General features: G+C 39.2%; 1 protein-coding gene across 2 annotated transcripts; it reads left to right on the plus strand.

The window, feature by feature from the left end:
- The first annotated feature begins 311 nt into the window (after window positions 1-311).
- Window positions 312-27,684, plus strand: pnpla7a (patatin-like phospholipase domain containing 7a). Of its 2 annotated transcripts, none has more exons than XM_030742818.1 (36): window positions 312-427; window positions 865-916; window positions 1,030-1,104; window positions 1,321-1,408; window positions 1,527-1,609; window positions 2,088-2,188; window positions 2,305-2,445; window positions 2,551-2,710; window positions 3,225-3,305; window positions 4,805-4,933; window positions 5,073-5,153; window positions 5,948-6,077; window positions 6,173-6,238; window positions 6,385-6,461; window positions 6,591-6,746; window positions 6,912-6,989; window positions 8,007-8,212; window positions 8,347-8,478; window positions 8,688-8,811; window positions 10,098-10,211; window positions 10,529-10,595; window positions 11,037-11,186; window positions 11,923-11,986; window positions 12,252-12,420; window positions 14,287-14,469; window positions 14,635-14,753; window positions 14,923-15,079; window positions 17,998-18,114; window positions 18,191-18,260; window positions 19,645-19,761; window positions 19,925-20,073; window positions 20,196-20,348; window positions 20,542-20,661; window positions 22,302-22,386; window positions 22,969-23,097; window positions 24,066-27,684. In XM_030742818.1, the coding sequence occupies exons 1-35, from the start codon at window positions 417-419 to the stop codon at window positions 23,088-23,090; spliced, it is 3,927 nt and encodes a 1,308-aa protein (XP_030598678.1). In that variant the 5' UTR covers window positions 312-416; the 3' UTR covers window positions 23,091-23,097; window positions 24,066-27,684. The 2 variants fall into 2 exon arrangements, with proteins under 2 accessions (XP_030598678.1, XP_030598679.1); XM_030742819.1 differs by lacking the exon at window positions 24,066-27,684 and adding an exon at window positions 23,914-24,054.

The following is a 27,684-nucleotide window of genomic DNA, read 5'->3' on the forward strand; positions in this document are numbered from 1 at the left end:
CACTTTCTTTTTCCGTTTTTGTTTCTATTTTTTGATAATTAACTAAAAACAACCGCCTAAATAAGTGGATAAATATGAAATGCCCAAGTGTAAATGGCTAAGCTCTGCAGCAGCCAAAGGTAACTAATAAATGGAACAGAAATGTTAAGCGCCATAGGAGGGTCTTGACTGGTGGGGGAATAAATAAACTCCACTTCCTGTTTTTAGCCTTCAAAGATACTTTGTTTAAAACAGGAAGACGAGGATATGCCTGCTCTGTTTCTAATTGGCTAATTGATCCGAGCGGTACCATGGTAACGGCAGAGAAGGGCGGAGCTAGGCAAGTGACAGCATACGATAAAACTTTGTTAGCTACCTGCTAACTTTAATCTACCATCTGCTTAGCCATGTTATTAGCTTGAAAACGGAACCCGAGAATGCTCGAAAAGTAAGTCTCGTGTTTTCTATGTCCCACAAACCCCACAAAGCTTGACTGCGAAGCTAATTAGTCCTTTAGGATAACTTGCAATACAACTATCCTCAGTCAGCTGTTAGCTGATGTTATTTTTGCTAACATTAGCTACATTTGAGAATGTATTCAGGTAATTAAAGCTTAACACGTATAGACTGTTACTCTGTTGCTGGTTAATTATACTGCCTCGTCGCGTACGTGTCATTTCATGAAGTTGTATTCAAAAGTGAACACAGCTATATGACGGTGGCTTGCGGAGTGCTGCTAGCATATAAATCCATGTTCCCTTTCTTATATTTTTGCCCTTTCTTCAGCAACTTGTGATTCCCCTCGATGCCACGTGACTTCCTCTCGTATGGCCAGACATTATTTGGGCTGCAGGCTCAACGTTAATAATGATTCGTGTCTTATAGGTTGGAGTGTCGTGGAGAGGATGATGGAGACATGTGCAATTGGGCCAGTTCAGTAAGCCAAACATTTCCTTTAAAATATCCGTGACTTTATTTGAACGGAAACGGTTCAACAGCCAGTTACCAATGTTGCACATGTATTATTTGGATTTATTGTGTTATGTTTAGGTGCTCACAATCAGCAGAACTGATTTCAGTGCACGACTGCCACAGTTTTTGGAGCAGAGGATGCAGACCAGTATGGTATGAAATGGAAATCAACCGAGAGCTTGTGTTTAGCTTTTTTTTTATTATTTATTTAAAGATGGTTCTTTGGTACAAATGCTTGTGACATTTAAGCAGCCTCTGTCAACTATTAAGAGAACAGTTTTAAAAACCAGATGTTTAAATACTCTGTACTATGTGCAGCAGCCCTGTCATGTGATGATACTATTGCCACATTGACTGTTTGCCTTCTAGCTCACAGGTGTATTGATTGGAGCTGCGGTTGCAGTTGCGCTGATTGGGATTGTGGTGCTCTTCCTTTACAGGAGATTCAAACATGCCCGTGAGTCATCCGACGTCTTGCTGAACTTCATATTTAGTTTATGATGCACTACATGTTTTCTTCAGAATCTAGTGTTTTACATGGCTTATCAGCATTGTATTTTGGATTTTCTGACAAGGTGATCGACAGCCGGGTGTACCTCACTATCGCTTCAGGAAACGAGATAAAGTGCTTTTCTATGGAAGGAAGATAATGAGAAAGGTTTTTATCTGTGTTTGTGTGTTTTTTTTTTTTTTTTTTTTTTTGTATAACTGTTGATGGCTAATACACACATTTACAGTTTGGTAGATTCATATCTGCACTATAAAATAAGTAACTAGTATTTCTTATTTCTTTAGGCCAACAGTTACATTTTATACATTTCTGCATCAAACACAATGTAATGTAATTTCCAAAGTACTTGATGTTTCTGTCTAATGTGTTGCATGTACTTATGGGCAATACTGCTAAGGCTACAATCATTTAACTCTACTACACAAAGATGAAAAATGCCTTCAGTAATTTGGCTTGGTGATGAATCGTTGATGACACAGCCTTTCTGTGATTAATGTGGCATTTTTTTTTTTTTTTAATTTAGTTTTTGTCCTCCCATATTTATATATTAGGCCCGCAGCTTTGGACAGTGTTTTTCTGTCTACGATAGAGTAAATATATTTTTAATATGCTTTTGTCTTTGTAGGTTAAGACACTCTCGTCTCTTCCTTCTCCCTCCCCTTCTTCGCTATCAAAGCAGCCACAGCGCATACGCAAAAGAACCAAAGTTCTGAGCATAGCTCGCAAGTATGCACAAGTAACACATTTTGTATTGTGTACTCCAAGTCTTGTTTTAAATTCCTCTTTTGTTTTTTTGTTTTTTCGTGAAGTATTTCTTATTTTATTTATTTTTGTTCTACCAGAATCCTGAGGATCCGTAAAGACCCTCCTACCCTGCAGCCCAAAGAACCCCCTCCCTCCCTGCTAGAAGCTGATCTGACAGAGTTTGATGTGCAGAGCTCAAACTTGCCTTCCGAGGTCCTCTATATGCTGAAAAATGTCAGGTAGATGAGTGTTTGACTTTTCCTCAAGATTTAGCCTTTTCTGTTGTTGTGTCTTAGTTTTTTTTTTTTTTTTTGGTTATGTTTTTATTCTTCAACTTGTTGTAGGGTCTTGGGACATTTTGAGAAGCCTCTGTTTCTGGAGCTGTGTCGGCATATGGTGTTTATTGAGCTGCAGGAGGGTGAAGGCCTGTTCAGACCAGGAAATGATGATGACAGCATCTACGTGGTCCAGGACGGAAGACTTGAGCTCTGCATACAAGAGAATGTATGTGAATGGCATGATGATCTCAATTTCACTGTCCATGCTAATTTGGAAATGTAATTAATGTCAAAATTCAATAACTTGTTTTTTTTGTTTTCTTTTCTTTTTTGGTGTTATGGCACTACATTTATTTATATACAAAATAGCAGTTTCAAGTCACGAGTAGCTGTGTCTGCTGGTCATTATCACATTTTAAATTTCATTTTAAGAAGTGTGATGCAAGGTCAACTGCAGACTGTACCTAATTTAATTTAATGTCAAAGTATTAACACCAGAGGGCAGTAGTGTAACTAGTAACTACTGTGTCTTAAAACTTAAAACCACATGGAGTAGCATCCCAATATGTTGTTGGCTTGCTTAACTTCTTATCATGGCCGCTTAGTTGAAGTCCTACTTTTATCCAGCTGTACAATTGCAGATTTGTTTAGAAAGTGCCAAATATGTGTAGCTTTTGAGTAGAGTTTGAATAAATATTATGTTAGTGTCCTGTCCTATATTCATGTTTATTGTTTTTTAGGATGGCACAGAACCAGTAGTGAAGGATGTCCTCCCTGGAGACAGTGTCCACAGCCTGCTCAGTATTCTGGACACTATCACCGTGAGCTCCTGTTTATTCTCACTCTGCACATCAGACTAGGTTATGTCCTCATTTGCCCTCTGATGCATCTGTGCCAGTTCGATTTGTTTATTCATTACCTTCATGTCCCCAAACAAACTAAATAACTTAGGTTCTATTTTCTATAATTTGTTAACCCCCCCCCCCCCCCCCCCCCTTCAAATCTTCTAAAAGATGATGTTTTCGGACACATAGACTGCTATTGTTTGGAACTGATTGTACAGTAAGTACCGTATTTTTTGGACCATAAGGCACACCGCATTATAAGGCGCACTATCAATGAACGGGTCTATTTTCACATAAGGCGCACTGGGTTATAAGGCGCATGATAAAAACATATGTAGAGTGAAGCAAAAGTGTCAGGTAAGTCGAACTTTATTCAACTCATTCACAATAACTCAGAATATTGTTCAGTTGTAACAAATACAGAAAAATACCCTCACATTTTAAATTCCTCATCTTTAGTGTCTGAGTTGAACAGTTGGGCGATTTCGGCATCAAGCATGCCGGGTTCCCTCCCGTCATTATCCGAGTCAGTCTAGTTGTTGTTACTGTTTTGTTTTGGTTGCGGCACACAGCAACCATTTAATTGTTAATAAAAGGGCAACTTTTGAGACAGCCAACAGTGAGTTTTGTTGCACAAAAGTTGGCAACAGCGCCGGCTGCTAATCGCTAGATTACGCACAAATATCCGGAGCAGCATAGATGAAAATAGGCCAGGAACATGTCGAATAAAATCCATCATTGTTTACTGCGTACGGTTTCTATTTTTGGAACAATGCTTTCCACACCTGCTACGCAGCACTCACAGCTTGTTCCTGTCTAATATCGTTAGTAGAGTCATTTTGTGAATCGATGATGGACTATTTTAGAGAATTCAATGAGGCCTTTGAACTGATCTGCCAGACCGGTGGAAATACCGCTGCAGACCACGCAATGGTGCAGTGGTGTGGATGCCTTGGCCATCGGCGGTCAGACGGGAGTGCTCAACTATTTGAAAAGCGTACACCGGGGGGGTGGGGTACGCTCTGGAATATTTCGATATTTATTAAACGTCCCTTACCAAAGTTGCACTAAAACATTCCAACATATTTTTGAGCGCAGTGTACCACATAAAATTGGTTCAAGGTCAGTAAGCACAAGAAGAATTCACACATAAGGCGCACCGGATTATATGGCGCACTTCCGATTTTTGAGGAAATTTAAGGATTTTAAGTGTGCCTTATAGCCCGAAAAATACGGTAATTAAAACCAGCATTAAGGAACCAGACCCATTTTGTGTTATAGAGCCTTAAAAAGTTTACAGGTAATCAGGCCACATATTAAAATGCTGTAAGTACTAAGTACAGTTAACATAATTAACCTCGGGGAAAGTATCCTTAGCCCGATTCATTATTTAGTGGACACTTCCAATTAGCTGTCAAGGCTAAAGCCAAAGATGTGTATGCAATTTCTCTGATTCTTATCTTCTGTTTTGCCAGGGATATCCAGCTCCGTATAAGACTGTATCAGCACGAGCTGCAGCTCGCTCCACCATTTTACGTTTACCTGCATCAGCCTTCGAGTCGGTCTTTAAGAAATACCCTGAGACACTTGTGCGTGTCATTCAGGTAACAAATTGCTTTACCACAAAAATGCAAAGAGGAATTTTTTTTTTTTCTCTCCCTGGAAAACTTCACTAACCCTCCAATTTTGATGTAGCTACAACATAATGTGTAATATATTCTGCTGCTTTTGTTTCTGTTTCAGATAATTATGGTGCGCCTCCAAAGAGTCACCTTTTTGGCGTTGCATAACTATCTGGGCCTAACAACTGAGCTCTTCAATCCGGTAGGAGGAGAATTAATTAGCGAACACCTACAGTATTTGTGTGTATACACATGGTCACAATGACTGTGTCACATGACTTTTGATGTGCTTGCGCATAAACAGGCACAGAAAAAACTGTTGGACACACATGCACACGCACGCACGCACACACAAGCTAATTTCACACAACATTAAGCACAGCATCATAACTGGTCCATCATAGACCCCTGTGAAAATGAATAAAAATGACTAAACACTTAAACAGAAATGGGGAGGGCAGTAACATGTATACATGACTTGGTTCTGATTTTATTATCAAATCTATTCTGTAATTTTGTTCTTTATTATAGAAGGAAATTTACTAAAAAGCCTGAAGAAAACTTATATTTCAAATTATTTTAAAAATCTTTAGTTCTTGTTTAGTTCCTTAATACATGTAAATACAGTAATTAATAAAATAAAATACTCTTGAATTTGATGGAGAAAGTGGCATAATCAGTGAATGTAAATTATTAGAGAGGGATATCCTTTGTCTGAACCATGGGTGTGCAGAAACAGGTTCTCAGCAGTTTCTTTTTTTTTCTTCTTTCCCAGAACTATTGTGTGTACACATCTGCTGCTTATTTTTTGAAAAATCCTGTCATCCAGAATTAACTCTGTGGTTTTGCTGTGTGCTATACAGTTCAGCAAGTCCTTGAAGACCACCTATCTTGACCTTAACTGAAATATGGCTTTCGTGTGTGTGTGTGTGTGTGTGTGTGTGTGTGTGTGTGTGTGTGTGTGTGTGTGTGTGTGTGTGTTTTCTTGACTGACAGGAGAGTCAAGCAGTGCCCTTGACAAATATAAACAATGTAATGGCAGAAGGAAATTCTGGAAAGATGACTCGTCGTCTCCACTTCCAGGACGAGTTACCTGCCGGGATCGCTGAGAACACTGCAGAGAGGGGTCAGACACACAAACATGCACTACACACCGTTCAGTTCAGCTTTGTGTTGTTTTGAAACTGATCCAGTGCTGGCACTTGACTTTGCATTAAACAGATGGCATAAAGGACAGCCCTTCAAACAGGAAGCTACGATCCATCTCTGTGCTCACTGAATGCACAGGTGGGTCACTACCTTGGACATAAGCGATCACCAAATGGCACATGCCTGTATTAATTTCCTGCAAAGTTTCACACAGTCACTGATCCAAAAGCAAGGGCACACGCACACATAGTCATTATCCTAATCCTTTGTTTTCTGAGTTACAGGTAATGACCTGAACATGGCCTGCGATCGAGCTCGAGTTACTATTGAGGAGGCCCCACCTAGTCCTGCCACTCACAAAGTAAGGTTTGCTTTTTACATTCAAGCACAGTGACAGGTTTTGTCAGTAAATGTAACACAATATCACAGTATCTGCTGCATCTTAGCTACTTCTTCCATAGTAGTTTCTTTCCTGTACCTGTCTTTGTAGACCAGTCTGAAGAAGAGTGTGACAGTGCAACACACACCATCTGAAGTCTATCACTATACAGACAGTGGGGGGCACTCTGATGCTACCCATCTCAATAAGAGCAGCGCAATCTTCCAGGCTGCTAAGAAGGACCTGCTGGGAATAATCCAGCTTCAGGTGAGGGGTCGATCAGAAAAAATTCAGCTGGTGTCAATGTTCAGATCCTTTTTAATACATACATTAAAAAAAATCTTAATTGTGACACATTATGGTAGAAAGTTGAATGGGAAGTCTTATGATCATAATAAGTAGATATTTAGAATATTTGTTTTTCTATTGCAGGATCCTAGTCTGCTTGAAGGCAGAGTAACCCTCCACCATGTCAAAGCTGGTTCTGTGGTAGCTCGTCAGGGCGATCAGGTTGGAACAGCAACTTACCAAAGAGTTATTTTTCATTTTGTTTCACAAAATGTTTTTATTCATTTTCATTTATATCGTGACCCTTATGTGCTTCAGTTCAGCTATTCTCTCCACTAGACTGTGTAGATGCATTGCAGAGGACTGTACATGGAACAGGCAAAAATAGTGTGTACCTAAAGTTAAACAAATGAACTTGTGGGCAGAATTAATAGTTCTTCCTATACTTTCATAAGCAAGGGGGATTAGGGTAAAGCTTGTCAAGTAAATAATTAAAAAAAACAAGAAGCACTCTAAGAGCTTAAAGCTCCGTAAAGGCAGCTCACTTAGTTTTTACTTTTAATTGAACAAAAAATATTATTTTCTTCTTTTTAAAAGTGCAGGCTTTTGTTTGTCCTGTTGAAATCCATTTTAATATACTTGTTATAATTTTGAGTATAATTTTTTTATTTCTGTCGATTATAGTTCATTTTTGGCATTCATTTAATGTTTAGTAATTAACATCAAATGAGAAGTTTTTGATCACAAGTTTCCAAAAAAAAAAAACATTTTAAATATCACTACAGTATATAGCATTATCACTTTGATCTTCAGAGCAAACTATTGACCTTGAAGGAGAGGTCAAAGGTCAAATGTGACATTTTAAATTCTTGGTACTTTTTATATCTTGGCAATACATACCATGCTTGTAAGAACCATAGTTTCTAAGTTATAAGGCATTTTGTCAATTTTGAACCACTAAATCATGAAGTTGACCTTGAAGACCTCAGTGGATGTAAGCCAAGTTTTAATGGATTGTTAACATCACCCCACTCTACACCCACTCTACACGGGAGGAAATCGAAGAGACTTGTCTTTAATGTGTTCAGCATTAAAATTTGAATTTCAACACTGCTTTTAAAAATATTAATGCTTTAAAATCATGAATTCAGTGCTCCAACACCCAAATGTTAACAGCATTCAGAGTCAGACTGTCAAATCTGTGCATTTTCTCTCCATTTTCTCCTCTTGGTGTTTTAGGAGGTGAGCATTCACTTTGTGATTTCTGGGCTCCTCCATGTTTACCAGCGGATGATTGATCGTGAAAAAGAATCGCGTCTGTTTGTAACGCATCCTGGAGAGCTTGTTGGTCACCTTGCTGTTCTGACTGGAGAGCCCCTCATATTTACAGTTCGAGCTCAGCGAGATTGCAGCTTCCTTTCCATTTCCAAAACACACTTTTATGAGTGAGTGACCTGGACACAGCCGCACACTGATCAGTGCACCAATCTATAGTTTATTGGTCAGGACTGTAGAGTTGAGGAAAACAAACATGGCTATCTTTACCGTATCCTTTTGTGGTTTCTTGTTTATTCCTTAGGATAATGCGTGAGGAGCCCAAAGTGGTGCTGAATGTTGCTCATGCTGTGGTGAAGAGGATGTCATCTTTTGTCAGACAAATAGACTTTGCTCTTGACTGGATGGCTGTCGAAGCTGGCAGGGCTGTTTACAGGTATTCCACTGATGACCTTGTGTGTCATGTGAAAAGGAGTCTTAACATTACAGAAATTACTTGGTTCATGCGGTGAAAAAGTTACTGAATATTAACGGGAGGTGGGAGTGGGGTGAGAGCTAATTTGTGGGGGGAAATTTGGTTGTTTGCAGATTTGCAGTAAGCTGAAGTTATGTGTTTTTGGTTTTTTTTTTTTCCCCCTCTTTTAGGCAGGGAGAGAAATCAGACAGCACTTTCATAGTGCTGAGTGGTCGACTGCGCTCTGTAATCATGAAGGAGGATGGCAAGAAGGAGCTGATCGGGGAGTATGGACGTGGTGACCTGATTGGAGTGGTAAGGAGGGAATAGAGTTGGGGGAATAGTAGATGTTAATGTCCTTATTGTGTCATCATAAATGACTTGAGGAAAAATAGCTGTTTTATATTGCTACATAGAATCGAAAGGTCAGATCTAAAATGGATTACAAAATATCAGTCTCTCACACAGCGTTTTTACTGTCAGTATATACAGTATATGGCTGATTAAAACGGGCTGCCTGTATGATCTCTACTCTCAGTAAATATAGACTAAACCAAGTACAAGTACGTTTTTTTATTTGTAAAAAATGTTTTGAATCATGCATAATTTTTTTTCCACTTCACAATTGTATACCACTTTGTGTTGGTCTTTCACATTAAATTCCAGTGAAATATATTTATGTTTGTGGTTGTAATGTCACAAAATATGGAAAAGTTCAAGGGGTATGAATACGTTTGTAAGCCACTGTATGGTACTGCTCAAAAGTTGTGGGTCCAAAAATTAGAATGAGTTTATACTCAAAACAATACAATGGATAGTTTGTATGGAATTAATTGTAGTATAAAGTGCAGTAAACAGAATTATTTTAAGTCCTTCAGACTGTTTGTCTGGAGTTGTGACATGTTGTAGAATGAATTTGTGACAATTTTTTTTTGTTTTTGTTTATAAAAACAAAATATTAGATAAAAATCTGATCCTTTTTTATAATTTTAGAGCTTTCCTCAAATTAAAACCCAAAAGGGCATTTTCAGCCTGTGCAAGGAAAAGTCACTTGGTTTCATTCACTCACCTCCCCATCGGCTTGTGTGACTAGTTCCTGTCACAATGCTTCTAATAATACCTGGGTTAATGGATGCTATGGTTACTGTTACCTGGAGGAGAGAAGCTGTCATTGGAGCTTCTGTGATAGTAGGAATAAGATAGTGAGATAAATTTAGCATGGCTGTATTGACGTCAGTTTTAGATGAGGCGTAGATGTTCTTAGCTTTGTGTGTTTCTCCCCCCCCCCCCCCCCCCCCACTTGTTAACTCTTAATCCTACATCAGTAGAAACCCAGTCTGTGGTCACACTAGTAAAACTCAAAATGGATCCTAAACTTGGATTACATACTTTTGCCTTTAAGTGAGGTTTCTGCAAAGTCTTCAAGCAAAAATGCATTTAGTACTGCGTGTTGTACTGTTGAGTTGGTTAAATGTATTTTTCATTATGAACAGATTTTTTTTTTTTTTTTTTTTTTTTTTTTTTTTCTTTTTTAATCAGGGAGACAATGAGGGGGGTGGGGGTGTGCATTTAAAAAAAAAAAAAATCTTTCTAATCTGCAGGTGGAGGCATTGACCCATCAGAACAGAGCTACCACAGTACATGCTGTACGAGACTCAGAGCTGGCCAAGCTACCAGAAGGTGCACTTAACTCTATCAAGAGGAAATTCCCACAGGTATGCCTAACCAAATGTGTTAAATTCATCTGCTTTGAAAACTGGTTCAATTCAAATACTCCTTTCTAGTGTATAGAACATGTGAGAAGAGACTTCTGTAAGCTCACTTTGACATACTGACATACTATGACTAGCACTGTTGGCTGACAGATCCTCCTCACAATCAACAGTTTAAATAATTGATCTTTTAAACATTTTAGATGTAAAAACCTGATAATTTTGCATATAATATTGCATAGAATTTGCATGTCATAATAAAAGTGAGCAAATGACAATCTTGACAGAGTAACAGTTGATTTATAACACGTGCATCTCAGGTGGTCACCAGGTTGATCCACTTACTTGGGCAGAAGATACTCCAGCAGGTCAATGGTCCTCTGACAGGTGTGTATATCTGCATGTGCAATGCTGTCTAGTTTACAGGCTTTTTCCAAATAGGCATTTGGGAGTTTGGAGCACTATGCATGCAGGAGTTTTGTTTGCATATTGTAGAGGCAGTGATTCTGTGGTACAGCTATCAATTGATAAACAAATGCCTTATGCTTAATTAAAAAAAAAATTGAAACCCCAATTAACAAAATAGTTAAAGCTATTAAAATGCTTGTAATTTTCCTTTGGCTCTTCTGTAAGTCTGTTTATGGGGTGCCAGTAATTCCTTCATATTGGGGGTGGGGGACCCAAACTTACTTTGGATTCAACTTTTCCTGTGTCAGCACACCTGTATGCATGGTCTGTCTGCTGGTGCTTTAATTGCTTTAGGTTGTCCTACTGTTTCTGATATTAAACCCATTTGTAACTGTTTGCAAATCTGTAACACATTCACAGCTCGCAGTTTGTCCCTGCACACTCCAGGAAGTAAGTGGGATGCGGGAAACCAAGCATCTAACCTCTCAACTGTGGCAGTTCTGCCAGTATCAGAAGAGGTACCTCTTACTGCCTTCACTCTGGAGCTGCAGCATGCACTCCTTGCAATAGGTAAGAAAGGGAAGAGATCCAGAATCTCAGATTTACCTGATACTGTTTCACTGCTATTCTCCACACACAAGTTAGAGTTAAAGACATTTCAGGTCCTGGATGATTGATTTTTTTTTTTTTTTTTTTTCTTTTTTCTTTCTTCTTTTAAACATATGGCAAACTCGCTGCTGCGGCTCTGGGCCCAGTCTGTTGTCATTTTTGAAAATTCTTATCAAGGGCATGGAGACATGATTAGATGTGCTGTATCTGTCTGCCATGATTTTCTCCCAACGTAAGAATTTTGGATTCCTGTTTGCACCCTAATTTGAACTGGGAGCCCTCAGGTCAGATGTTCATGTGACTGCAACACTGCATGTTTGATTTGGTTAAGTAAGACTGTACAGACAAATTAACACCGAATTAAGAGACTAGGTTTTTCACTAAAATGAGCATTAAAGCTTTAGGCAGTGACTGGGGGGGGACTTAAGCAATTACAAACAGCTGAAAGGTTTAAATAAGATACTTGTATTCTCGGTGTGGTATCTCTCTTTGCTTTATTATAATATACCGCATGAAAGCATGTAACCAGTTCTTTACAATGTGGTGTGTGTTTGAGTTTAAAAGCTCTGAGATGCACTTGAACAAATCTGATCATTTTATATCATTTTGAAGAAACTGGCCCAGCTGTTTTAACATGGATGTACCACCTACTTGAAGTATACATTAACGGGTGTAATCGATGATCTTTCACATAAAGGTCCCACTCTTCTACTGACAAGTGATATCATCAAACAACGTCTTGGAGCTGCTGCACTTGACAGGTGTGTTTTGTGTCAAATTAAAAATTTTGTGCACATTTGTTCTCTTACTCATACTGCAAATAAAATGAGTCTTAACCACCTTAACACAGTCTCTTACACAGTCATACTGCTGTCTGGTACTTTTTTTTGTCTTTGTGGTTTCTGTCTTTTACACTCATTAAATTCTGCTAAAGTATGCTCTGTTGGTGCAAGAGGAAAATAGATCTCTTGTACGCTGCCAGAAAAGCAATGCTTTCTGTCATTAATGGACTCCTTTCCTCTTTAGTGTCCATGAGTACCGTCTGTCCAGCTGGCTGGGCCAACAAGAAGACATTCATCGCATAGTTCTTTACCAGACTGACTACACACTGACCCCGTGGACACAGAGGTGCATCCGTCAGGCTGACTGCATCATTATCGTGGGACTAGGGGAGCAGGACCCCACTGTAGGGGAGGTGAGGTGTTGAGTGCTCAAACAAATTTTTGTTACAAAATTAGCAATAAGTAACCAATTCATTACTTAATGATTACTAAGAATAATTAATTTATTTCTTGTACTGTCTGGGATGCCAGGACACCCCATAATATTTATTTTACAAGTGACAAACATTTACCAACCACTTAATTTGAATTACCAGTTTTCAGTTCAGTTTTATTTATATAGCACCAAATCACAGCAAACCATCGCCTCAAGGGGCTTATTTATAAAATCAAGTCCTGTCTACACTGTCGTCAGTTTTTGACTATTTATTGTGTGAATCTGCCTTTTCATTACCTCTGCCAGCAAACTAAAGCAGAAAAATACCTAAAAGCTGCAGTGTGGTGTGATGCACCACCTACAAAGTAAAGAACTCAGAACTATTTTTAATAAACTGCCTAAACTCTATTAATTGATATCTGCCTATAAATATGCAGAATCTGTAGGCAGTTGGCAAGTTTTCTACTGGAAGCTTTCTGGTTTCTATTTGTAGTCCAAGTAGTATTGGCTAATCATGTTTGAGCAGTCTTTGGCTGCCTGCAGGTAAACGGTCCATGTGGAAAAGAATCTCAAAACAATCATTAGTGTCTGGCAGTGGCTTAGCGTTTTTTTAATTTATTTATTTTTAATTATTTTTTTACTTTTCTGCATTTGTAGTTGGACTGTAGATAATTAGTAATGGCCTTTTTAAAAAGAGACAGAAGTGCTTAGAAGAAGAATGGGGGGGAAACTGTGGGATCCTCCTGACACTCAGTAATCTTACATGTACTGTAAACATTTTGCCATTTTAAAGAACAGGGAATAAAAAAATGCCACCATGCATGGTGGCAGATGGCTGGTTTGAGACTCTGATAGTGAAGCATCACCAGCTTTTCTTTGTGACATAACCCATTTGAGATGCGATTGACCAGGAGATTTGCTCATTGAATGTGCAGCTGATAAATCTGAAAGGATTATGTTAGACAATGACAATCATGGACCATAAGGTCAAAGGAGTGTTCAGATGCTTGCGTAATCTGTCCCTCAAAAACTGAGGCTGTTTTGAGAGCAAGTTTGTGTTGAGTGTGGTGTGCATAATTATTTGTATGTGTAACAGAATAATAGACGGATGAGAATAGAATAATATGAACCTACAGTTATGATGCACAAATGAATCCTAGTGTCAACATTATTACAGGAAGTCATGGATTTATTATTACTAGTGTCTGTTTTTTAAACTGAGCTCTTGCTTAGTATGCACAAGATGTATTATCAGGCAACAATCTTGTTAGGGCAAGTATTTGTTTGCAATATTAAGGCCAGTTCCCTTCCTTATACTGTTTAATCATTGTTATACCTAGGGGTTTAATGATCAGACAAGCTGTGAATGGCTTGTATTTGACCCATGGGCATACAGAAGAAATGAATAAAGAGTTGATGTTGTGAAGGAGAGGAGGGGTGTGAGGAAGAGAGAGTGCATATCCAACTGATGAAGGGGAAGGAATTGCCTTCACAGGGAGATGTGGAGGTGGGGGGTGTACCCCCCCTTCCCCCCATTCAATAGGAAATGGTAAAATGGATCAATATTTGCTCAGGCTCAGAATGAGTCATAAATTGGACTGACTTTTATCTTTTAGGGGACACATGGACACAGACTTTAATGTTGCAAATATACTAAACCTTAAGATGCAGAAAGGGCCTGTTGACTGGGTTGCTGATCTGACCTTCCTAAAATACTATTAAGCTTATTAGACTGTTCATTATGAAGTGTTGCATAATCAAAGAATTTTTTTTTCCTAGAACTCAAAACTCTTACTAATCATGACATGTTCTAAAACATCTGTGCTGAATGCCTTCCCTCTAGCTGGAGCGTATGTTGGAAGGAAGTGCAGTACGTGCCCAGAAGCAGCTTGTGGTGTTGCACAGAGAAGATGGTCCCCCACCCAAAGGAACTGTGGACTGGCTCAACATGCGAAGCTGGATCTCCAGACACCTCCACCTTGCCTGTCCCCGAAGGGTCTTCTCAAAAAGGAGCCTGCCTAAACTGGTCAGATTGGAAGATATGGCCAGGATGTTTTTGTTTTTTTTCCCCCCTCAGATCCACTCTCAGCTTGTCATTTAGTATTTTTCTTTTTCTTATTTCTTGTCTTGCAACATCAGTTAGGGATTGTCATGCATTTTCTGTATTTTTTAGAGTTTGCTTTTTTTGCAGTTGGAGCTGTATCAGCGTGTATTTGAGAAACCAGCAGACCGCCACTCTGACTTTTCCCGCCTGGCTCGTGTTCTCACAGGCAATGCTATTGCTCTTGTCCTTGGAGGAGGAGGGGCCAGGTAATGTTTGTCCCACTCTCTGTTTCTCATCATAATTTCAAAGACAGTGTTATAGCCTCAGAACAAGAGAGATTTTGGGCTCCTAATGATGCTGGTTGGGTATTTCCATCTATTCAGTCTTATTACATTTTTCTGTCTTTCCATATTTGTTTCCCTACCCTTCTAACAGGGGTTGTTCTCAAGTGGGTATAATGCGAGCACTCTGTGAAGCTGGCATCCCAGTAGACCTCATTGGCGGAACTTCAATTGGTTCCCTGATTGGAGCTCTCTATGCTGAGGACCGCAGCCACAGCCGCTTGAGGATAAGGGCTAAAGAGTGGGCTATGGTGAGAGTCAGAGTGTCAGTGACACTAGTGTTTCACATCCAAATTTTTCAGAAAACACTGATCCCTACTTTGCTTTAACTATTTATAAGTTGTCCCATTCTTTCTTTAAAAGACACACTTACTTAATTTGTCAAGTTCTTACAAGAACTGCAACAGTTTAGTTTTTTTTTTTTTTTTTCTCCTAATGTCACTTAAATTAAGATGGTGGAATAATAAAATGGGGACAATTTTATTTTAAAGTGAAGCGGCTGGCATGAGAATCAGCACCTCTAAGTCTGAGGCCATGGTCCTCAGCCGGAAAAGGGTGGAGTGCCATCTCCGGCTCAGGAACGAGTTCTTGCCTCAAGTGGAGGAGTTTAAGTATCTCGGGGTCTTGTTCACGAGTGATGGGCGAAGGGAACGGGAGATCGACAGGCGGATCGGGGCTGCTTCTGCAGTGATGCGGACGCTGCACCGGTCCGTCGTGGTGAAGAGGGAGCTTAGCGTAAAAGCGGGGCTCTCGATTTACCGGTCGATCTACGTTCCTACCCTCACCTATGGTCACGATCTTTGGGTAGTGACCGAAAGAATAAGATCGCGAATACAAGCGGCAGAAATGAGTTTCCTTCGAAGGGTGGCTGGCCTCTCCCTTAGAGATAGGGTGAGGAGTGCGGCCATCCGGGAGGGGCTCAGAGTAGAGCCGCTGCTCCTCCACATCGAAAGGAGCCAGTTGAGGTGGCTCGGGCATCTGATTAGGATGCCTCCTGGCCGCCTCCTGGGTGAGGTGTTCCGGGCATGTCCCACCGGGAAGAGGCCCCGTGGTAGACCCAGGACACGCTGGAGAGATTATGTATCTCGGCTGGCCTGGGAACGCCTTGGGGTCCCTCCGGATGAGCTGGAGGAGGTGGCTGGGGAGAGGGAAGCTTGGGCTTCTCTGCTTAGGCTTCTGCCCCCGCGACCCGGCCCCGGATAAGCGGAAGAAAATGGATGGATGGATGGATGGATGGGACAATTTCCCTGGAATGATGTTGGAAGAGACTTCTTTGCTCCACATTACTTGAATTTGCCAACACTAAAACTTTGACCCCTAATGACCTCAATCAACCATCTACAGGATGCTGCACAACAATGGCTGACTGCAGAGCTTGGGTGTAGTGTCTTCTTACCAGATGGTGTACTTTTAATTAACTTAGAAGATGACCCATTAAGCTTGAATGTTTTAATCTTGCATTAAACTGAGTTGGTTAGACATAGATGTGACTCTTTCTGTCTGCAAATGATTAAATTCTAATTTGGTTTAGATCTCAGTTCTGCTTTTAATTTAATGAACCTTTTTTTGGGAATATGAAAAGCAGAAGAAGATGGATGGATATAAAGCTCTGGATGTCTTTTACACGGCATTCCTAGACAACCCTTTTAAGACCTGAGAGTGAATTTCATTTCTCATGTTTCACTCATGTCTTCTAGCTAGGGGTTGGGGAGGTGGCCTCAAAATTACATCACAAGAAAATACAGAGGGGAACCCCCACCCCCACCCAAAAAACTAATTTTATTTTTATAGACTTATAAGTAAGTAAATGAAGGGCATTTTCCATCATCCTTTTCCAGTGAGCTACTCTTACTGATGACACTGATTTGAAGTGTGAATCTTTTGAGACAAGATGCCAGCAGCAGCTTTATAGCGACACAGCATAAGTCAAACTTAGCATCAAAAGTAAGGAAATTTGTGTTTGGTCGATTATTTCTTTGTTGTAACAATGCTTCTTGGCAATAAATCTTTTACCATTGGAAGCTTTTTGTTTATTTCCCCTTAATGGTGCCACATTTGTAAGGAAAATGTTTTTGTGGGTTGAACAGTAGAGTTCAGTATGTGGGTTGTGCATATGAAAAACTTGCCAGATCTTTTGTGTCAATCCCAAACAGCTTATTCTCGACTGACTCTTGTTTGATGGTGGTTATTGGATTGGATGATTGAAGTCTGAAGAAAGAAGATGTACTGACAAATGGGCCTCAGTAGCATGTGGAACAGCCATACACAGCCACAACAGCCTGGCATCTCCTCCATATGCTGTTCACCAGCTTGGTCTCACACTGCTGTGGGATTGCATCCTAGTCTTTAAACAGAAATCAACAAGAAAACAACAAAGTTACAGCAAAGAAATAATCAACCAAACACAAATTTACTTATTTTATTTTGTGCTAAATTTACAACCACAGAAATACCCTAGTTAGTGTTTTCCTCGAAATTTTAGGTAGAAGTATAAAATAATTGCTTAATACTTCTAGTTTAATAATAACTAAATGAACTTAAGTTTGTAGCTCTTTAAGAGCTGCACAATATCACATAATACAACTGAGAAATATTACCTATTTGGGATGTTGTGGCTTGGGTTGAACTTTTTAACTAGCTGCTTAAAGCTCTGCTTTTCCACCATGTAACCACATCATCAGCATTTCCATCTGCTGTTTGATCTTCCTGTCATATGGCGTGCAACTAGCAGTGTTCCACAGTAATACTGGCATTACTGCAGATGTTATATGGCACAGCCCTACTTCTAGCTTTTAAATTAATTAAAGAGAGATCGTATGGAAACCTTAACAAGGTTAAAAATGTAACTTTGGAGGATGTCTTGAACACATCCGCCAAAGCTGATTTAAGACACCTGCTGTCGCCAGGCAGAGCATTTGGTAGGTTTTCCACATTGTATATGTCCTTTTCAAATGACTGAGAAATGTATACACTTGTCAGGATGATATGACAATGTTTTTCTTGGAACTGTGCATAAGGTGAGAATCTACTAGATTTTTCTTTTGCATCAAAGTAAATTTGAACTCTTGGGGATTAATTCAGCTCTGCATTTAAGCAAACAGATCTTGAGTGTTTTTTTTGGGGGGGGTTGAACCTCCTTTTAATTTGATTCTTTTGGCTTTTCCTGCAGGAAATGACTTCAGTATTTAAGAAAGTATTGGATTTGACATATCCAATCACCTCCATGTTTTCCGGTGCTTCCTTCAACTCTGGTATAAACAATGTCTTCGAAAGCAAACAGATTGAGGTGAGCTGAATAACAGTAGCTGTTGCCCAGCTGTTATAATAAATGAAATTGGACCAATGTAATTTCTGTCATGCAGGACCTTTGGATCCCATATTTTAATATCACAACTGACATCACTGCCTCTGCCATGAGAGTACACACTGATGGTAAGTACAGTGTTCAGTTTGTTTGTTTGAAAGAATCCTTTTGGTCTTGTTTGCTGAAGGGATGCGATGACATAAGTTTTCTTACCTACAGATGCATGCAACAATAAAGTACAGTAATCTGAAAACTTGTTTTTACGCTACTCTATGCAGTCCTGTGTATACCTGTAGTACACCCTTACTGCCATGATAGAAAATTAGGAACGGAAAATAGCAACCAGGTGCTGCTAATCAAATGCACTTGATTAATCGATTACAGAGGGGCCACACTCACTGGCAAAGGCAGAGGTTTTGGCAGTTTGCTAGTCTGGAGCACTCAGGTATGTGTTTAACACAATGTAACAATCTTCCCAGAAGTCAGTATCTCAGCAAATTCACTCCAAGGTCAAACTGTGCTCAGAGAAATTGCAATAAACCCAAGAGCTACATCTCAGACTCTGCAGGCCTCAGTTAGCACGTTAATGTTCATGACAGCAGATTCAGAAAAAGATGGAACAAGTGTGGCTTGTTGAAATGTTACCAGGAGAAAGCCTCCTCTAAAAGGAACATGGCACCACAGCTTAGATTTGGAAAGTTGCATCTGAACAAACCACAAAACTTCAGGAATAATGTCCTTTTGAATGGATTAGACTAAAGTGGAGATGTTTGTCTGTAATGTACAGCACCACCTTTGGCGAAACCAAGCACAGCATGTAAGCACAAACACCTCATACCAGCTGTCAAGCACATTGGTGATTTGCACCTGTTTTACACTTAACAGTATTTGGGCGCCTTGCAATCACCGAGTTTATCAAAGTACTCTTGAGGCCATCTGTGCAACAGCTAAAGCTTGGCTGAAACTGGTTCATGCAACAGGAAAATGTTCTCAACACATCAGCGAATCTGCAACAGAATAGCTGAAAAAGAAAAGAATCAAGCTGCTTGCCCACTCAGGACAATAAGAAGTCTCTATATGAATGAATACCAGCAAACCTCAATGAACTGAAGCAATGATGTAAAGAGTGCTGTGGAAGAATTCTGACCCAATAAGTCTGTCACTACCAGTCTCTCACGACTGATAGTGATACAGAAAACAGTTACTTTGAGTTATTGCTGCTAAAGGTGATTCTACAAGCTACTGAATCATAGGATGTACTTAGTTTGTCACAGAACTGCATAAAGTCTTATGAAAACTTTTTCTTGCTTTTTTTTCTCCACTCTTGGATCACTGTACTTTGAGTTCTGTGTGCACAAGTTTAGATGTGCACTGTACCTCTGAGATTTCCGGCATCCTGGTCTCCATTGGTGAACTTACTCTTTAATCGGTTCATTTTCAGTCAATTCAGGTTGCAATTAAAAGTTTACTGCTTAAAAGACATAAAAAGGAGTTGCCTGTTTGTTGTTTGAGGTTCTCTTTGGCGGTATGTCCGTGCCAGCATGTCTCTGTCGGGATATCTCCCTCCTCTCTGTGATCCAAAAGATGGACACCTACTGATGGATGGAGGTTATATCAACAACCTGCCTGGTTTGTTAAATTCTTCTTCTTTTTTTATATATACTTAATAATGGAAAGTACAAAGTTGGCATACTTCGATGTATTTGCTCAGTTGTTTGTTTATAGCAGTGTTACTATTTTACCAATACTGTATACTATTTGTCTTGATGCGCTCTTCTCCTGACTCTCGCAGCTGATGTGGCACGCTCCATGGGGGCTAAAGTGGTAATAGCTATTGATGTGGGCAGCCAGGATGAAACCAATCTCACTAATTATGGCGACTCACTCTCGGGCTGGTGGCTGCTATGGAAACGCCTCAACCCCCTAGCTGAGAAAGTTAAGGTGATGGGTTGATTAGGAGTAAAGGCACAACATGCTGTGCAGCGATGTTTGTTTTAGTTCTGTTCATTAAAAATTATGATTTTTGGAGGTGGTTTCACTGACTTATAAGTTAATTTCTGCAGGTGCTGAACATGGCAGAGATTCAGAGTCGGTTGGCCTACGTGTGCTGTGTGAGACAGCTGGAGTCTGTGAAGAGCAGTGACTACTGCGAGTATATCAGACCTCCAATCGACAGATACCGTACACTAGAGTTTGGCAAGTTCGATGAAATTGCTGTAAGTTTCAGAAAGTTGTTTTCATCTCAGCTTTGCTGTACCCCCGATCATGGATTATTTTTATTTTTATACCAATTTCCTAAAATGTATTCTGCACTTATGTTTCACCTTATGTGACACATCAGCTTTTAATGGTTTTTGGCCAGTTGGATAGAAAACAGTACTGATATGTGAATGTGTTTGTGTGATGTAGGAGGTGGGATACCAGCATGGCAAGACTGTGTTTGATGTGTGGCGTCGCAGTGGTGTAGTGGAAAAAATGCTCAAAGATAGACATCAAGAGGAGTTCCGCAACACTCAAAGCAAGAACAATGTAAGGATGGTAGCAGTGAACAACATGTGTACATACACTACTAGAACATGAAGAAAATGGTTCAAAACAAACCAACATCAGAGTCTGGGCTTCATTTTCCTTCTGAGTTGTGACTTAAAAGCACAAAAATATTGTGATCGACAGTGAAATGGGTGAAAGCGATGTGTGACTCATTGAAGTACTTTAGACATTAATAACTGAAATATTGTGAGTTGACAATTTAATCAAAAGCCATTTTTAAAATGCATTGCTTTAGGGTTGTAATGAAATTGAAAATTTATTTTTGTTCTCTGGTTTTTAGCAGTCAAATTGTGAGGCACAAATAATTTTTGAGCCTTCATCAGCTTGAAGTTAAAACAATTAAGACACTTACTGGTGTGGCAGGCACTCTGCCCACCGTTTGAAGTACGCATAATAATTATTACTGCACAATATAACATAAGTCAGAGCTGAAATGATATTTAATGACACTTTCGTAGTAGTCCAGTTCCTGTTTGGACATATGAACGCTAAAGGAAACTGCAGTAGTGTCCTCCTGTGCCAAAAACAAGACAGTCTGACATTTAATCAATAATAATAATAATGAAAAATAGTGTGGAAATATTTAATTCTCACATCCCTGAATCCAATGTAAAGACTTGGTCAAAAGTCAGTCATATTACAGATCTCTTAAAAAGTCAATGCAGCTGTTTGGAGAGATGGAGAACGCTTCTCTGCAGTAATTTATGCTTTTAGACTGATAAGATTACTTATCTAAAAACTCTCCATATTGACCTCATAATTGTCTTAAAAATGTTCTATCTTAAAGTGAGGTTAGCACCTCATTTGTGGTTCATCCATATTTAATTGCCCAATTGGTATACTATATTTTTGGCACATTTTCTCATATTTTTAGGGTTAGGGTTGAGCTACATTTTGTTTGCTCTTTAAGTACACAAAATAGGTTTACCATGTACCAGATTTATCCCCAACCAATGTCAAAGAAAGACAAAGCACCCGTTAACCAAGAGATGGAGAGAGTGATGAAGAAAGATGAGATATTTACCCTCAATCTGGGCAATAACATGAAGATGAAGGTTAGAAGATGGAGCCACTTTAATGATTGCAGATCTGAGGCTATGTTTAAAACTAAATGGCTGCTTCTCTCATTCTTTAAAACAATAGGCATCCCACGTAGTTAATTAATGCCTTTCTATTTTCAGATACTACTGGAGAGTATAGCTCTCAAGAGAAACGGTGCATCTCTTTCCATCATAGGTCTTATATTTGTTTTTTTTATTGGTTCACAAAATGCAGAGCAAGGAAAACAACTTAAAACCATAACCAAGGCTAGTATGTCTAGCAAAGCTTTAATAATAATAATAATAATAATAATAATAAAAAAACAACACAATGCATGTGCTTGACAAAAAAAGCACATGCATCAGGAAAAATTCTGCAGCATTTACAGACTTTCCATTACTTGCTGTAATTTTCAAAACACAGCAGTATTGAGGAGAGAGAAGACTCCATTATAGTGTTTTTTTGCGGCTGGCATGGTTGGTACACAGTTAGGGAGCTCATTCCAAGATGGTGAAATTGCAGAACGCCTCCTCAATAGTCCCTGTCACTGAGTCCCTGTCACTGAATGTGTTTTTTAGGTGGTGACATGTCCCAATGCCTCCTTCACTGACCTGGCAGAAATTGTGTCCCGCATCGAGCCTGTCAAACCTCCTCTAGTGGATGGTAAAACTACTGACACACACTCATACTCACACGCCATACTCAGCCTACTTTTAAGTATGTCCACGTCTTTCTCGCACTTGCCCTTATTTGGTTTCTGGATTTGGTTTGTTTTTCATGTCATATTTTATTTAGTCGTAATTCTGCGCAGGGGAGACGGCGACTTGTTGGCTCAGTGTTTGTGCATACACTACACAGCCTCAGTGTAAAACCTACCGATTGAAAAGGGAACCTGTAGTACTGATACTGAATAGAAATTATGCAGTTTAGTATTCACATTAGCATTTACATTCAAATAAACAAATTCATATTTAAATGTATATTAAACATTTCAGTGAAACATGCTACAACAGTTATTTTTCTCACATGGCTTCAACCTTCTCTTTATTCCTGTTCTTACTATTTATAACGCATTTGTCATCCATCCCTTATCAAAGTCCACCCTGTATGACATCTTTAATGCTCTGACTTGTGCACCTGCACACCCACTTGTATTTGTCACCTCTTCTACACTCCAAATATTCCAGTTTATTCACCCACAATGTGCCTCTGTGCTTCCTGTCCCCCACTCTTTCCCTTCATCAGAAGAATCCGACTACCACACTGACTATGAAGAGGATGCATTAGAGAGTGCTTTGTCTGACATGGAGATACATAATCGCTATGGAGAGCACGCTGAAAGGGAGGAGACTGCTGACACTGTGTGAACTTCAGGTATAAGATTAGACTCTGTGGGGGCTCTATAGCTAAGCAGAGCAAGCAACTAGAGTAATCAGTTTGATTTTAGTCATGTCTAAAACAGGCTTTTCAGGTTACATCATAATGAATTTTATTGTTTCTCTAAACAACAAATTTTCATTCTTGTATAGGCTTGTCTGGCTTAGAGTGGGCCTTTTGGGGTGATGACACACTTAAGAATGATACGCCCTCTGGCTAAAATGACTTTCGCGGGGTACTCACAATTCCTGTGGGCAAAAAATGCCTGAATCACTCAATTTACTTAAATTTACTTGTATTACTTTTGGGAAAACTGGACTAATTTGCTGGCCACTATTCAAAATCAGATTGAAGTTCATACTGAAATCTGGCCAAAATCATGCTTTTAAAAGTGATTAATAATGTCATTAAAATTATTTTGAAACTAATTGTAAGACACTGCAAGGGCACCTAATTCAACTAAAGTTATTGTTTAGGAGTTAAGGCTTGAGAATGTTTTAGAGTTGCAACTTAGTCAGAAAAGGGATTGACATCTAGTGCATAAACAATTCAGGTCTTTTTTTTTAATGTCTGTCAAATCTGAGAATACAATGAAAAATGTCAGTGCAAAGTCTTGCAGACTGTTATAATCTGATCCCAAACTAATCTAAAAATGTGAGCATCTGTCTAACTCATAGTAGAACTGTTAAGTTTTCAGCTGGAATCCAGTTAAAAACAAGTGTGTGTGTGTGTGTGTGTGTGTGTGTGTGTGTGTGTGTGTGTGTGTGTGTGTTTTTTTTTGTTTGTTTTTGGTATGTTTACATCTGTTTCTAGCATTTCCACTTAATGAAGTAATGAGATAATTGGAATGAACATGGAAGTGTCCAGCTCAGGGAACTAAAGGAGGTTTACCTGAACAAGCCTGTGGTCAGTTACCAGGTTATGAAGTACAAAATGGCGTGCCTCAAGTTGCCTCTGTTTCTCAGGATGAAGAACTGGAGGGGAGAGCCACATGCCCTATTACCCCGCCCACCAGCTGCCTCCCTCCTGCTTCCCGTTGTTCCTGACAGTTCACTGGAAGAGCAGTCAAACCAGCAAATTCATTCCAAGTAGTTTATATTGTGAAGGCTGCTCCAATTAATCTGCTTAAACAGGTTAGCACAGTGGAATCGTTCTGTCTTTGCCACATTTTACACTCCAATGTGAACCGCAAGACTCTACCTGCAAAACTACTCTGAAGTGACTGATTGCCATTTTTGTCTTCTGTGACCTGAGATGGACAGTCCCTTCAGAGGAGAACAAGTATCTGTAGCATGAATCTGGCACCTGTATCTCCTGTTTATATAGCAGCTGCATGCTCAATCGTTTCTCATGTTGAGATGGTGGATCTTATTTCTTACAGCTTTATATGAATTCAGTGGAAAATAAAAGAGAGCTGGGGAGGAGATATCGTTTGGACCCAGGTGAAAACTTGTCAATTTCTCAAATCAAAATAAAAGCAGAAATTCATAAAGAGTCGGTTCATCTAAATTACAAATGTCTTTTTCAAATTTCTGTCTAGAGACAGAATTTTGTTGTGATTTTCACAAATTAGAATGTGTCAGTCTCTGAGATGTCTGCCTTACATAGTGTTAAACAAATCAGCAGACTGAGTTAATTAAAGGGGGAATGTAAATTTTTTTTTCTTGAATATTTACATCTTTTCTTGGCACTTAAATGCTTTTATTAAATGGAAAAATCACTAATGGGTTCAATTAGTCACAGGTAGTTGTCACAGTACTGCTGAAACCTGAAATGAGGGCTCACAGGTAGAAATGACCTCAATTTATGTGAGTAAAAAAGTTGGGCATCAGGACTGACTGAGAAGAAAAGGAATCCAATGGACACATAAGGTCTGTGGATTGTGTGACTGTGTATCTGACTGTTCTTTTTCTTTCTTTTTTTTTTTTTTTTTAATTTATTTAAACTTGAGCCATTGCTGACAACTCTCATTATTGATACGGGCAGGAAAATGAACTAGCAACTGAGGGTTGATGAGCAATGTCCTCAAACACTGCATGGCGCGAACTCGTGACCTCTTCAGTCACCCTTCACGTAATCATCCTTTTTTTTTTTTTGCGCTTCCACTACACTGGAAGCGCACATATATATAAAAACTTAAGTAGCAGTTATCTAGACTGTTAGCCAATGTAATGCAAATGTGTGCAGCCTAAATTAGTATTGTAAATAACTGACTCTGGTTTTATCAAGTCCTAAACTTTGGGCATGTCTGCTTTTAGGTCAGTTACACTTATGACCTAAAAAGGTTAAGAACCACTGCTTTAAAGTTTTGCACACTCACCAGGAGCGACTTTCCAAACACTAATTTAAAAATAGAAAGGGAGCAAAAACAAGCAGCATACTCTGCATCCATGGCTGTCAGCAGAGTTTTGTCGTACTGTGTGTGCCAGGGACACAGAGGGATTTAATGATTGCAATTCACTTCAAAGCACTAGTTTCCCCCTCGGCTGGTGAGAGAGCCTCCCCCCATCTGTTTTCTGGCTTGAGTCTATTGGCCACATGCTGAGCAGCAGACAGCGTGGATCTGTCAAATGAACTCTGAAGCTCAACTTGTGTCTGTACAGTTTATGCACCGGGGCTATCACAAGAACATGTGCTTATATATATATAAAATTATATCAAAAGCCAAAAATACATTTAGGCTTTCATGACTATAAATAAAGAGCTGGACAATCATTCCAAAAATGCAGCTCAGTGCACAATTAGGTAAGCTGTTACATAGCTTTGCTTAATATGCATGCTTGCATGACACAATAAAATTTATGTAGTGCTAATTAATCTCCGTCCTAAGTAGAGGGCCACTCGAAGCCAAGATCTCCGCCAAGGCCAATACTTCAATAAGACAGAGTTTATTAAGAAATTGCACCATCCTTGAAAGTATGAATTTCAACAACAAAGGAGAGAGAAAATTGTGATCTGTAACAGGCTCACGCATTCTGCAACAGAAGTTTGATTTTTTTAGTCTTTTTTACGTCTATGCTGTAGCTGCAGCAGAGACAGACATGCACCTTTCCAGAAATAGAACTATACGTAGTATTGATGCAGATCTCAACAACTGATTGTAGTAACATGCTGTATTAATGCAGCATATTGATAAGCACAAAGATTATAATCTGTAAAATGTGATGGGCTTTAATTGTAGTTAGCTTGCTCACAATGCTATTGCTATAGGTAGCCTAATCTTCTGCCAGTGTGGACAGATCAGCTCAGTTTAACAAGATTAACCTAACGAACTCTATTGGTTGTTTTAAGGGGAAATGGATAAAGCTTGTGAGTCCTCAGTGACCCATAACAGGCTGGGGTCCCAAATATTTGTCTGGCATCCCTGCTCATGCACCAAAATGCAATGGATTCTTCCTGTTTGTTCTCTACCTCTCAGTGTCAGAATAATCGACCTGGTATTTTTTTTTTGTGTAATCCTGCTAACATAAGAAACTGCAACAACAGTGTAACCTGTGTGGTGGAGGTAACTAGTGCTGATTATTGTTTCCTGTATTTATTCATGTATTACTTGAAACTAAATCTTTTGGTTTATATACCAACAGAGAATGACAAATGGTGAAATTGTGTTTTTTTTTTTTTTTTTTTGTCTACTCTCAATTCCCAAAGATGCTTAGATTATTTTAATTTTAATATATGAAAACACACGAGACATTTTATAAGGTGAATGATGATTATTTTGTTGTTGTTTATTGCCTAATTGTTTCTGGACCTATACAGTTTTTTGTTTTTGTTTGAGGCAGATACAGAGGTTTAATTAGAATGATACAGTTTGCTGATTTTTTTTTTTTTTTTTTTTTTTCTCAGAACTAAAAAAAACATATTCACTGAATGTGATGTTTTTATAACTTTGGGGGTGGAGATACCATTGATACAGTTTTGTCACTACCACCACAACTCATCTTTAGCATTTCTGTACTACAAATTGACTTGTTTATTGGCTGCATCATACATCAATATAACAATATCCCGGCAAATTCTAATGGCAGTCTTCCACTCATAATCTAATCAACTTTACCAATGCAGCTTCTCATGTTATAGCACCCTCGCTGTGTTTCCTCATAAATACTGGTGCTAAATTGCCTGCAGCCTTACATTGTGTACACAGTAAGAGAAACCTTGTGATTAAAGACTATGGGGCTCTCATTTGGTGTTTGGTTAGATGTGGTCTGCACAGAGACTGTGCGAGCGAGTGAAACAAGAAAACATTTGCTGTTTATCAATGAGGTGATGGAGTTTGCTTTGATATTGTTTGTACCTAAACCTCTGCACAAGGAATCGATGTTGTCTGGCAGAGTGAATGTTTCACTGCTTTATTAAATGGGACACGGTAATGGATGAAGTGCTGATGTAATGCGTGGAACCGTGCCATGAAAGCCTTAGATGACCATGTGGAAAAAATGACCACTTGTGCACTTATTTGGCATGCATTTTGATTCTAAAATTGTATACTGAAGTTAACCATTAAACCTGTAATGTACAATTACTTGCCAAAATGTGTTTTGATAAGCAGTTGTTACAAATTAAATACTATTTGTTGTTGTA

Source organism: Archocentrus centrarchus, chromosome 12 (assembly GCF_007364275.1).
Source record: "Archocentrus centrarchus isolate MPI-CPG fArcCen1 chromosome 12, fArcCen1, whole genome shotgun sequence".
NCBI lineage: Eukaryota > Metazoa > Chordata > Actinopteri > Cichliformes > Cichlidae > Archocentrus > Archocentrus centrarchus.

Excerpts from the sequence above, each read along its gene's own strand:
- pnpla7a (XM_030742818.1), top strand. Across the intron at positions 15,080-17,997 it reads GGGCTAAAGAGTGGGCTATG|GAAATGACTTCAGTATTTAA; the intron begins GTGAGAGTCAGA and ends CTTTTCCTGCAG. Across the intron at positions 22,387-22,968 it reads CAAACCTCCTCTAGTGGATG|AAGAATCCGACTACCACACT; the intron begins GTAAAACTACTG and ends TCCCTTCATCAG.